This window comes from Astatotilapia calliptera, unplaced genomic scaffold (assembly GCF_900246225.1).
Source record: "Astatotilapia calliptera unplaced genomic scaffold, fAstCal1.2 U_scaffold_6, whole genome shotgun sequence".
In the NCBI taxonomy this organism is placed as follows: Eukaryota; Metazoa; Chordata; class Actinopteri; order Cichliformes; family Cichlidae; genus Astatotilapia; species Astatotilapia calliptera.
Window position 1 is genome coordinate 105,035 of NW_020535800.1, and position 12,864 is coordinate 117,898.

Here is a 12,864-nt window from a genome sequence, read left to right on the forward strand (position 1 = left end):
AGAGGGTCAGAGATAAAGACTCATTCTCAGCAATGTTACAGTTTAAAAACCAGACCAGAAATCCCTCCACACTCAGCAGTGTGACTGTCACTGCAGTTATTTCAGTGGGCTGAAGTTTGATCTGTGTTGTTTACTAAAGTGCAACAAAAGCTGTTTAACATGTTTTATTTTTAATTTGGACAGAAACATTGTGATTTTTGTCTTTTAACTTTAGAACACCAATCGCTGGTGATTCCCGACTTGTCGAGGAGCCTGTGCCATCACCAGGGAAGTCTCAAATGTCCCAGGAATGGGTGGACCAAAGACCAGCTTTCCAGAGTCATTATTTTGTTATAGGAGTTTTATTTTTCATTTTGTTAGACATGGCACAGTTGAAAGTAAAAGAAGACCACTCTAATTTGTCATGTGTTGTCATATTTTGATATATTTGATTACTTTTCATTGGTTATATTATATCGGGTAAAAATCACCCGGCATTAGTGATCGTGTTACTATTTATAGCGATAGTGTTCTAGGGTTAAGCAAATATAGCAGTCTGTGACATCACTGATGAATCCATCAGTTTTGTTTGAGCCTGTTATCACTACACAAACGTTTGTTTAGTCTTTCCTGAGAAATAAGGTCAAAAACATGGCAGTCAGACATCCCACGCTGGGTAAAGGGCACTGTTGGTGGCTACACTTACTGTAACGCCCAGTGATTTCAGAGAATATCAGTAGTTACACACTACAGTGGGATATCCCAGCACTGACGGTAAGAAAATGCACATTATTAAGTAAAACAGGCACATTCGAAACAGAAATAACTTTTTGTAACAGCCAAATTAAACTTGGAGCTGATTTAGAAACATCACCTCGGAGCACTGTATGTTACTGTAATGTTTTACACTGAATGACAAACTTTACTGTTGTCTATAGTTTAGTGTTCACTGCTGAAAGCAGGATTGGGATTTTGTAAATGTGTAAGTGATTGACTTTGTGGAGATCAGAGTACATGAGTGCGTTTCAAACACGTGGCTGTTACAGTGTATGTGGGTGGGGACGATCAGCCAATATTTAGCAGAAGCTGACACTGAGGATTATCACAACCAGTCATGGACCGTCTCTGGATCCTGAGCTGCACTCTGTGTGTCCTCCTGAGCTGGATGCATGTGGATCAAGCGGTGGCTGAACCGTGAGTTTGTCTTCAGCGTGTTTTTGTCTGTGTGAGTTGTTCACTGCAGTAACTGCTGTATGTGTGATGCTGTATGCAGCCAGTACCTGGTGGCCATTCCTGCAGTTATTGAAGCTGGAGCTGAGGCCAAATTCTGTGCAACTCTCCGACAGCCCAGTGGGACTCTGGTCATGACTGTCACTTTGATGTCCCGAGAGAAGAACACAACCTTATTCACGCATACGTCAAATGAGGCCTTTCAAACCTGTGTTCAGTTTGAGGTTGGCAACCAGCACTTTCACACACAAAATGCGTTTGTTAGTTGTTATCGTAAGCATTATTAGCTTTAATGACTATCTAAATATCCCACTGTCTCAGGCTCCTTTGGTACAAAAGGAGGTGCAACATTTTCAGGTGGAGGTACGAGGAGACACATTTTACTCCAAACAAGTCAGAAAAGTGATGATCCGAGCGTCTGATCCCTTCACATTCATCCAAACAGATAAACCCATCTACCTCCCTGGACAAAAAGGTAACAATGTGCTGTTATGTTATATAAGACATGTAGTTCATTCAAATTCCATCATCATGAGCCAGCTGCTCCACCATCTCCAATTTGTGTAACAAGTTTTATGGTCCAAAATTTGGACACACATGCAATGATTGATGTGAAAGTTGTGCTTCATTTAGCAGACGCTTTTCAAGATATTTAATACGGTCCATCGACCGAGATATTTGTTCGCACTTTGAAATCTGAGTCCATCTTTGAATATAACTATTTTAAAAATTCACAGTAATGCAAAATAAAAGATGCAGAATACTCAGAGTGCACGGCCAAAGGACAAAGGCCATATTATATTACTCAGACATGATTTATTTTTTGTACTATCTGTCCCTGATTAGAGTCAAATTCATTTTATGTGAAAGTTTAATGGTTTTATCTTTAATAGTTTTATTGTTCACAATTAAATTATGTTCAAACATGGAATTGAAAGCACCAAAATGGAGGGCCACGGGTGCCAAAATGTATGAAACACATAATTAGACAATAAATGAAATGTCTTGTTAATTAAAATATAAATTAGTGATATCAATTAAATTTAAATAAATTATATATATATAAAAAAAAAAAACACCCAGCACGCCCCTGCGGGCGGTTTATCCTTCAAGCTCGGGTCCTCTACCAGAGGCCTGGGAGCTTGAGGGTCCTGCGCAGTATCTTAGCTGTTCCCAGGACTGCGCTCTTCTGGACAGAGATCTCCGATGTTGTTCCCGGGATCTGCTGGAGCCACTCGCCTAGCTTGGGAGTCACCGCACCTAGTGCTCCGATTACCACGGGGACCACCGTCACCTTCACCCTCCACATCCTCTCGAGCTCTTCTCTGAGCCCTTGGTATTTCTCCAGCTTCTCGTGTTCCTTCTTCCTGATATTGCTGTCATTCGGAACCGCTACATCGATCACTACGGCCGTCTTCTTCTGTTTGTCTACCACCACTATGTCCGGTTGGTTAGCCACCACCATTTTGTCCGTCTGTATCTGGAAGTCCCACAGGATCTTAGCTCGGTCATTCTCCACCACCCTTGGGGGCATCTCCCATTTTGACCTCGGGACTTCCAGGTTATACTCCGCACAGATGTTCCTGTACACTATGCCGGCCACTTGGTTATGGCGTTCCATGTATGCCTTGCCTGCTAGCATCTTGCACCCTGCTGTTATGTGCTGGATTGTCTCTGGGGCATCTTTACACAGCCTGCACCTGGGGTCTTGCCTGGTGTGATAGACCCCAGCCTCTATGGATCTTGTGCTCAGAGCTTGTTCTTGTGCTGCCATGATTAGTGCCTCTGTGCTGTCTTTCAGTCCAGCTTTGTCCAGCCACTGGTAGGATTTCTGGATATCAGCCACCTCCTCTATCTGCTGGTGGTACATACCGTGCAGGGCTCTGTCCTTCCATGATGGTTCCTCGTCTCCCTCCTCTTTCTTGGGTTTCTGCTGCCTGAGGTATTCACTGAGCACTCGGTCAGTTGGGGCCATCTTCCCAATGTATTCTTGGATGTTCGTTGTCTCATCCTGGACTGTGGTGCTGACACTCACCAGTCCCCGGCCCCCTTCCTTCTGCTTAGCGTACAGCCTCAGGGTGCTGGACTTGGGGTGAAACCCTCCATGCATGGTAAGGAGCTTTCTTGTCTTTATGTCAGTGGCTTCTATCTCCTCCTTTGGCCAGCCTATTACCCCAGCAGGGTACCTGATCACGGGCAGGGCGTACGTGTTGATGGCCCGGATCTTGTTCTTACCATTCAGCTGACTCCTCAGGACTTGCCTGACCCTCTGCAGGTACTTGGTGGTTGCAGCCTTTCTAGCGGCCTCTTCATGGTTCCCATTTGCCTGCGGGCTCCCCAGGTACTTGTAACTGTCCTCTATGTCTGCAATGTTGCCTTCTGGTAGTTCAATCCCCTCAGTTCTGACTACCTTCCCTCTCTTTTTTACCATCCGACTACACTTCTCCAGTCTGAACGACATTCCAATGTCATTGCTGTATATCCTGGTAGTGTGGATCAGTGAATCGATGTCTCGTTCACTCTTGGCATACAGCTTGATGTCATCCATGTACAGGAGGTGGCTGACAACTGCTCCGTTCCGTAGTCGGTATCCGTAGCCAGTCTTGTTAATGATCTCACTGAGGGGGTTCAGGCCTATGCAGAACAGCAGTGGGGACAGAGCATCTCCTTGGTAGATCCCGCACTTGATGGTGACTTGTGCTATGGGTTTGGAGTTGGCCTCTAGTGTTGTACGCCACATCCCCATTGAGTTCCTGATGAAGGCTCTTAGGGTCCCATTGATCTTGTACAATTCTAGGCATTCCAGTATCCAGCTGTGGGGCATTGAGTCATAGGCCTTCTTGTAATCAATCCAGGCAGTGCACAGGTTGGTCAGTCTGGTCTTGCAGTCTCGGCTGACTGTTCTGTCTACCAGTAGCTGGTGTTTTGCGCCTCTGGTATTCTTGCCAATTCCTTTCTGTGTCCCGCTCATGTATTATATATATATATATATATAAAAGATAAGATAAGATAAGATAACTCTTTATTGTCATTGCACAGTCATACATAGTACAGTAGTACAATGAAATTGGAAAAAATGTCCTACGTCGGCACTACATATAACACAACACGACACGATATGACACATCACAACGCAACAAACAACACAACACAGTATATTAACTTAGTATAAAAGTATATATGTATATATATACATTAATTAAATATCAGTAATTTCATTTAAAAAATGTAAAAAAGTATTGAATGATCTCAAAAGTTTCTTTTCATCTGGATGTTTTCAGTGGGGAAATCCTGAACTAGTGACTTTGTTTTGTTCCAGCCAGGGTGCGATACCAGAGCTCTGCTTTGCACTTCTTCCATGTAGCGAACAGCAGATTGTTCCTTCAGTGGGCTGGTTTCAGTCATTATGCAAATGTACTGTTTATAAGATTGAAACCTGCAGTCAGCTGAGATTGAAGAAGTCACCTGGATCAGTGACGCAACGTTTCTCCACTGAAAACGTCCAGATGAACAGAATCAACTTTTGGAGATTTACTTACCTGGATAATTGAGCGTACACCAACACATATTTAGGTTTTTATTTCTGATTTCCAGTTTCCAACACATATTTAATGATCTTTTTATATATTCAATTCATTTTTTCTCATTTTGATTATTTACAAGGATATTTAATTATTTCATTGTCCAATTATTGGTTTTCAATTTAATTAATTATTTTGTGTTCATTAATCAGTTTTATCTGTCACCCATCAAACTCAGGGACACAGACAATTTAATGCTTTGGCTGGGTGTCTGTTTATTTAGTGTGCCCTGCTTAATGCACACAGCCATTCGGACCTGATGGAGCTACACTATAAGCAATATTTTAAAATACTTGCCGTGTCACCAAATATGATTTTATTATTTTTATGTAGTGCAACCTTCAAGCATTTGGTCGGCCTGTCCACATAACCACCAATTCATATCAGTCCCTTATCTGAGATCTGTATTGACTTGCTGTGTAGGGTAAAAATCAGATGCTGTGTCCGTTGATAAACTGCAGTGACAGATTAATTCACGATGCACTGCAGCACAGCAACCATGAAATATTTAATTGAAAATTGAAACTCAAAATACATAATTTAATTAATAATAAAATTGTTTAGATATTTAATTAATTATTTCCATTTTAATTAGTAATGTAATTAAGTGTTTATTTTGTTAATTTTAGCAGTCATGGCCCCAACCCTAATGGACCTTTGTTTTAAAGTATAAGGAGAGAAAGAGAGACACAATCTCTTTAAAATTTTTCTCACAGTGAATTTCAGAGTCGTTGCGATGGATAATAAGATGCGACCGGCCAATCAGCTGGTGAGTTTTTGAACAGTGTTATTAATGATGCTGTTTAGAATTGAGATGCAGTGATTTACACAACAATTTCTTAACTCCACCTGTCTTTGGTTCTTTCTTTCAGTATGATGTCATTGAACTTCAGGTAAGAGAATATCTCCAGAAAAGGTTTTTTACTTCTGCTGTAAATGCATCAACACAATGCTGAACACATGGAGTCAGACTTGATTGTTCCCTGCTCACTGCTTATGTACACACTGCTTCTGCAGTATTACTCCAGGTCACTGACAGTTTCAAAACTGGACAAATTGGGTTGCATATATACAGAGGTGGGTCGAGTATCCAAAAATTTTATTCAAGTAAGAGTAGCATTACTTTAAAATATTATTAAGTAAAAGTGAAAAGTAGTGTACAAAAAAATACACCAGAGAGATTGCTGCCAGCGCTCGTAGGGTCAGGTGCAGCTGCCATTCCAGCCAGTCTTTAAGCCTGTATAATGATATTGACAACAAAGAGTTGTACTGGTCTTACAGCCAACAGGAAAATGTCCAGAATGCCAGATTACCAGTCAAGCCCTGCTGTCACCACAACTTTGCACTGCCAGTAAAGTTAGAAAGCTAGCTCCCTGTGACTCATAGCTGACAATGGCATTACCAGCTTATTATTCCTTTCATTGGTATTATAGAAAATGAACAAATAAACAAATGTTCAAAAGAATTATTGTGTTTTTACACCTGCCTTTTCATTCCCATTGTTGTCATTTTAGAGGCAGGGGAAACCATATGTGTATATATATATATATATATATATGTGTGTGTGTGTATGTATATGTATGTATGTATCTATAAAACTACTATGCGTATTTGCTGTCACTGCAATTTGATTTAACAGGATCCTCACAGTAACAGGATTGGACAGTGGCTAAATGAAACATCCAATAGTAGAATACTGCAGCTTTCTTACTCCTTGGACACTGAGGCCCGTGAGGGACCGTACCAGATCATTGTGTCAATGGGTGAGAGGAAAATATCTCACAACTTCAAAGTGGAGAAATATGGTAAGTCAGTCTTATTTATTCTTAAATTCTTTGTTGTAATGGAGTGCAAATGCTGACATTCATATTTCCCCCCAGTTTTACCCAAATTTGATGTGACAGTAAATATATCTGAAGAAGTGAGTATTGGGCAGGAATACATTGAAGCTAAAGTGTGTGCAAAGTAAGGAAAAGTTCTTTCAGGACAAATTATGTGTTGTAAAATCTGGAGTTTGGAGAGCAAATGACTCATAATGTTTACTTATTTTTCTTTAAACAGGTACACGTATGGACAGCCTGTACCAGGACGTGTTACAGTCAATGTGTGCAGACCTACTAGGTACTTTTTCCATGGTATATTGGTGCACAGTGAGGATGATTTGGCCCAATTGCAGATAAGTGCGCCCTGCCACACAGAGACAAAGCAGGTACAGTTATGGCTTCATTTCTCTTTTGTCTCTGATACTTTGGGTACATTCAGGCCCCTGCATTAGCATTACAGCAAACAGGTTGCCTGCTCTGCCCAGCTGAACTGGCGCCGTGTGTCCTCTTTACTTTTTTTCCCTACAGTTCATCATCTCGTACTTGTTTCATCCACGGATTTGAATTGTCAGTGATATCTCATCTTTCTTGGACGGACGTGTCAGCTCCAAAGGAGTGAAGTGGTTATTGTTGTGCCTAAAAGGCTGCATAGGTTGTGTTGGTGTTTCTAATATCTGCTAGATGATTAGCTTTACTGGTAGGGCTAAGGCAAGTGGTGTGTCTCATTATGTCTGTCACACAAAAGAATACAACTTCTGTGGGAAATCTAAGAACTTCAAAAATACTCTGATCAGACTGTGACACCTAAACAAACTGAACAAATATACATGTTGCACCCTCAGAGAGACATGACTCCATTCTCCTTTTTCTTGCAACTTTATTCTCCTCAGTTCAGGGTTGGAGTTTACAGGCAGCATAGCATATCATCAGCAAAACATCGCTTCCTCACGTCTCAGACACTGTTTTATTCTGCGCTTACTGATGACATCACATGTCTGAACTCTGACCTCCTGGAGCTAGTAAACTACAAAAATGAACTAGAAATGTGTCCAAAAACAAAACACAATTAAATAAGAATAGTCTTTAAAGATTTTCCCAACAATTCAGAAAAATGTAAGTTTTATAACTACTTTTAGAGCGCAACACACACACATCAAAGATTCAGCTCCTGTTAAAAGTTTGAACAATTTAGACTGATTTACTGAGTTACTGCTCAGTGTTGGGAAGGTTAAAGTGTATTCCACTACTATTTCACCAACTAGATGTTTAAATCTTAATATAAATGAGTAACAGTAGGTGGACATTAGGTAAGGCTGCACTTCTTGAAGCGATCTCGTGTAGAAAACTATTCCGCGCGTATATAAAACAGGACCGTAGTAAAGGGACCTCTGGCTAATACGCCGGGTTCGTGTCGGGTTCGTAGCTGAAAACTAGCTTTACTTTGTTGTCTGGGTCAACTTTGCTAGTGAGAGACAGAGAGAGGCGTGGAAAGGCTGCTGCAACGGAGCTTATTGTTTCAGAGGAAAACACGAACACAGCGTACAGTCGAGTCTCAAAACAGTGGCTTTCAAAAGTATTCGGCCCCCTTGAACTTTTCCACATTTTGTCACATTACAGCCACAAACATGAATCAATTTGATTGGAATTCCAAGTGAAATGTTTGATTCCAAACATTTGTTACAAATAAATAACTGAAAAGTGGGGGAAATAGCTACAGTGGTTTACTGAGACATTCAAACACAGATTCAAAGAAGGAAATGGGAGTAAAAGATGGATCGACAATGGGATAAAAGTTCAAACTGGTTGTTTGCTAAGTTGTCTGTTATGTGTAGAAACAATAATCCCTTGAGGCAGGTGTCTTTGTTGTGCTTGGATGGATCATAGGTCAACATAAAGTGCCTGATCGAAATAAATGAATGAAAAAAAGAAAAGTTCTCTAAGAATGATCAGGTATGGGGACTGAACTGGAAATGAATGTAAAAGCTGCCAAAGTCTCAACACAAACTGCTCAAGCCCATTTTAAAAAATCCCACGAAAGTTTGTTTAGTTGGAGGCCAACAAACAAACACACAAAAAGGTAGTGGGTGAAGATTTTTTCACAGTACTGTATAACATATATATAGTAGTACTGAGATTTTGAGGATATAAATGAGATGCTGCTGGGAAATTTAAACGATACAGTGGTTTTGTGAGGTGATGCCATCATACTGCTATACAGGCCCAGCTCGACAGGGTGTTTGGGATGTTGTGGAGGATACGGCGTCTGTGTTTTCCAAAAAGAATTTCAGATTCTGAATCATCTGAGCACAGAGCAGTTTTTGTCGTTTTAAATGAGCTTTTGCTCAGAAAAGAATGCAGCGTTTCCAGTTCGCATTCACATTTGACTTCTTTGCGCAATGGAGCTTTAACCTGCGTTTGTGGGTGGCACGGTGAACTTTGTGCGCAGATATTGATTTGTGGAAGTGCTCCTGAGGCCATGCAGTGATCTGAGTGGCAGAATGATGACAGTTTTTCATGCATTGCTGCCCAAGGACCTGGAGACTGCATCTGATAGTGGATTTCAGCCTTAACCTTTGCATGTTTTGATGACATTATGCACTGCAGATGATGAAATATTCCCCGTCTTGATAATTTTACATTAATGAAATTATTCTGTCATTGTTCTACAATTTGTAGACACAGTCTTTTGCAGATTTGTAAACCTCCGCCCATCTGTATTTGTGAGAAACTCTGTCTCTCTATGATGATCTTTTTATACACGTTTATCTGAATGATCTGTTGCCAGGTAACATAATCAGTTGCAAAATGTTCCTTCAGCTGTTTATGTTTAGTACAACTGACCCCTCCAGACTTTTGTCCCCCCACCCTGCATTTTTAAACCATATTGCTTTCATCAAATTCTAAATGAGCTCAAGTCTTTCATGACTCTGTAAAATCTCATAGTTTGAACATTTAATATATTTTATAGATTCGATTGTGAATGAGATTTGATTCTAATTTTGGTTTATTCTTGTATCAGTGATTTTCTTTCTTTATTGTTCTTTCCAGGCAGACAAGACTGGCTGTGCAACTTTTTCCTTCAACATGTCAATTTTTACTAAAATGGACCAAAAGGTGCTTCATGATGTTCTGGATATCAGGGCCAAAGTGGAAGAAGAGGGAACAGGCAAGTTGTGTTATTCCTTTAAAATGACACATCGATGTGTATTTAACCAAAAAGGCATTCACAGATTGTAACATGAAAGTTTTTACATTCAGGTGCTTCACTCCCTCAAGAGAAGAGAGTCACGATTTCTTACGTCCTTGGAAAAGTGTCTTTCATTAACGTGCCCAAGGTTTGGGAACGGGGATCTAATGTGGAAGGAAAAGTAAGCCTAACATGTTGTTTTCAGCTCAGTTTGTCGTACAAAGCACATTTACATTGTTTGTATTTTCCATTGATAGAGCATTGTGTTCTTCAACAGGTCAGAGCAGTGTACCACAATAATACACCAGTTTGTGACGCACCGGTCTACCTGTTCACGGGACAAATGTGGCAACCACGCTCACTACAAAATCTGACAACTGACAGCAACGGTGTGGCCTCATTTTCTTTCAGCACTGATAACTTTGACCAGGATATCCAACTCCATGTGAGCTGACACACGGAAACAATGTGTAATTTAATGCAGCCATGACAGCAGCATGAAGCCACAATTGGTTTCTGATAGGCTGCAAATGTCCAAATACCTCCCACAGTAATAAGCTGCAATCCTGAAACAGTTTATGACTCATCTTCCTCCACCTTTGCCTTGCTTATAAAGCCTCGTTGACCAATGTTATTTGTAGATCAAGTTTTTAAATTTTTGTTTCCTATCCCCAACTAGGCAAGCCTGACACCAACACTGGGCTACCCAGGATACAGAACTGCATACTATGACAGGGGATTTCACACATTATCCATGTCCCAGCCGTCTTCTCCTGATATTAAAACAATCAGCTCTCTAGAGGTACAGAAGAAGGATAAAGCAGTGTCCTGTGACGCAGAAGAAGACATATCAGTCAACTACACTATAGTGGGAGAGTCTCCGGGGTCTGTGGATGTCATTTATCTGGTGAGTTATCTCTGGGTTTACTACAAAGTTGAACATGACCAGACTTTTTGTGTGTTTGCTAAAAAACTACTGTTGTAATGCCCATCATGACTGAAGAAGAAACTCTCAGTCCATCATGAGAATCCAGCAGCTTCGATCTATTTCAGCATAAATACCTGATCCAGCCCAAACTATATGCTTTAGCAAAAAGGAAAAAGCCTAAACGTAAAACTCGGAGGGCGTCTGTCTCCTGAATCCAAAGTGGAAGCTGGTTCCACAGACTTCAGGTCTGGTCCCTGTGCTTTGTCCCTCATCATTTTCTGTCAGCTTAGTAATTAGCCTCAGTGTTTGGTCCTTTGTTCATGATATCCCTAGTTTTCTCTCTCTGTTAAGTATTTATATTCTTAGGCCTTCTTAGTTTTAGTCATCTGGGTTCTGCTCTCAGTTAATCATGCTTTCCCTGTGTTTCCCCTGCACTTTTCAAGTCACGTCTTTTAGTGACTCCACGTTTAGTTATTTTCTGTTTTATTTTTCTAATCCTTTGTTTTGTGCATCTTGGGATTCTCAGGATTTGTATGTGTAAAAAGAATTTATGTGTGCATAAAAAAGAATTTGTGTGTGGACTTAGCCAAAAAATACGTGAGAAACTCTGCACTCAAGTTTCAAGTTACAAGTACAAATTTTGACCCTATTTTTCTTCCTTTCATCTGATTGGCCAATGTCCTGTCATATAGTTAGGGCTGGACCAGGTGACCCTGAATCCTCCCTTAGTTATGCTGCAATAGACGAAGGCTGTATGGATTCCCATGATGCATTGGGTTTGTCCTTTCCAGTCACCTTTCTCACACACTATGTGTTAATAGACCTCTCTGCATTGAATCATATCTGTTATTAATCTTATTGTAGAGTCTACCTTACAATATAAAGCACCTTGAGGTGACAGGTTTGGGTTTTTTTGCGCTGTATAAATAAATTAAATTGAATTATTTCGATTGATTCTCACTGAAGGCATCAAAACATCAAAATGAATGAACACATATTTAATCATTTGGTGAACAATGCCGAGCACTTGTTGGCCTTTTTTGCGCTCCATCTCATCCCAAACCATCTCCTTTGAGTTTAAGTCAGGTGACTGTGGAGGCCAGGCCATCAGGTGCAGCACTCCATCACTCTCCTTCTTGGTCAAACAGCACTCACACAGCCAGGAGGTGTGTTTGGGGTCGTTGTCCTGTTGGGAAATAGATGATGCAATGGCATGTGGCTGCAGGATGCTGTGGTAGCCATGCTGGTTCAGTGTGCCTTCAGTTTTGAATATTTTTTACAGCTTTGAATCCCCAACAATGTCACCAGCAAACCCCCCCCCCCCCCCCCCAAACACACACACACACACTATCACACCTCCTCCTCCATGCTTCACAGTGGGAACCATGCATGCAGAGACCATCCATTCACCTTTTCTCTGTCGCACAAAGACACGTCAGGTGGAGCCAAAGATCTCAACTTTGGACTCATGAGACCAAAGCACAGATTTCCACTGGTCTAATGTCCATTTCTTGTGTTTCTTGGCTGAATCGTAGCATAAATGAATCACTCACTCACCCCCTCCCTCCTGGCTCACAGCTTCTTTTTCTTCTTGGTTGGCAACCAATGTTAAGGCGCATTTCCGCCCCCTGGCTCACAGCTCAGTGGACATTTAGATGAGAAAATATATATTTAACACATTTAAGGAAAATACTAATAAAATAAAATAAAAATAAATAAAATAAATGTTCCCTTTAGAAATCTTTTTTTTTTGCTCTTTTTTGCTCTATAAAAACAGTTGTTTTTCTTTTTCAATCACTCATCTTAGCAGTAGGATTTACATGAAAATAGAAACAAATTAAGTTTGAGTGAAAATGTAAATTTTTTGGACTCTCTGGTCAACTGACTCAGTGACTCAAATGACTCAAAACACCCGATTCACTTTGGTGAGTGACTCATTAAAACTTGATTCAGCAAAAAGAATCAAATTTACCATCACTATCTGCTACTGGAACTCTGTGTGGCATTTATCTGGACTCTAATCTGAGCTGCTGTTAACTTGTGATTTCTAAGGCTGGTGACTCTGATGAATTTATCCTCAGCAGAGGTGACCCTTGGCCTTCCTTTCCTGGGGCGGTCCGCATGTGAGCCAGTTTC

At 40.8% G+C, this 12,864-nt stretch overlaps 1 protein-coding gene across 2 annotated transcripts in view; it reads left to right on the top strand.

The window, feature by feature from the left end:
* The first annotated feature begins 711 nt into the window (after positions 1-711).
* LOC113018323 (alpha-2-macroglobulin-like) overlaps positions 712-12,864 on the top strand; it is a 33,092-nt gene continuing 20,939 nt past the window's right edge. Inside the window, exons 1-13 of one of the 2 annotated variants that reach the window (XM_026161376.1) lie at positions 712-753; positions 1,092-1,173; positions 1,253-1,433; positions 1,531-1,684; positions 5,507-5,559; positions 5,663-5,683; positions 6,430-6,595; positions 6,671-6,755; positions 6,852-6,999; positions 9,662-9,779; positions 9,872-9,981; positions 10,078-10,245; positions 10,480-10,707. In XM_026161376.1, the coding sequence (XP_026017161.1) occupies positions 1,094-1,173; positions 1,253-1,433; positions 1,531-1,684; positions 5,507-5,559; positions 5,663-5,683; positions 6,430-6,595; positions 6,671-6,755; positions 6,852-6,999; positions 9,662-9,779; positions 9,872-9,981; positions 10,078-10,245; positions 10,480-10,707 (1,512 nt within the window). In that variant the 5' untranslated portion in view covers positions 712-753; positions 1,092-1,093. The remainder of the gene's footprint in view (positions 754-1,091; positions 1,174-1,252; positions 1,434-1,530; positions 1,685-5,506; positions 5,560-5,662; positions 5,684-6,429; positions 6,596-6,670; positions 6,756-6,851; positions 7,000-9,661; positions 9,780-9,871; positions 9,982-10,077; positions 10,246-10,479; positions 10,708-12,864) is intronic. The other variant, XM_026161378.1, reaches the window with a different exon arrangement.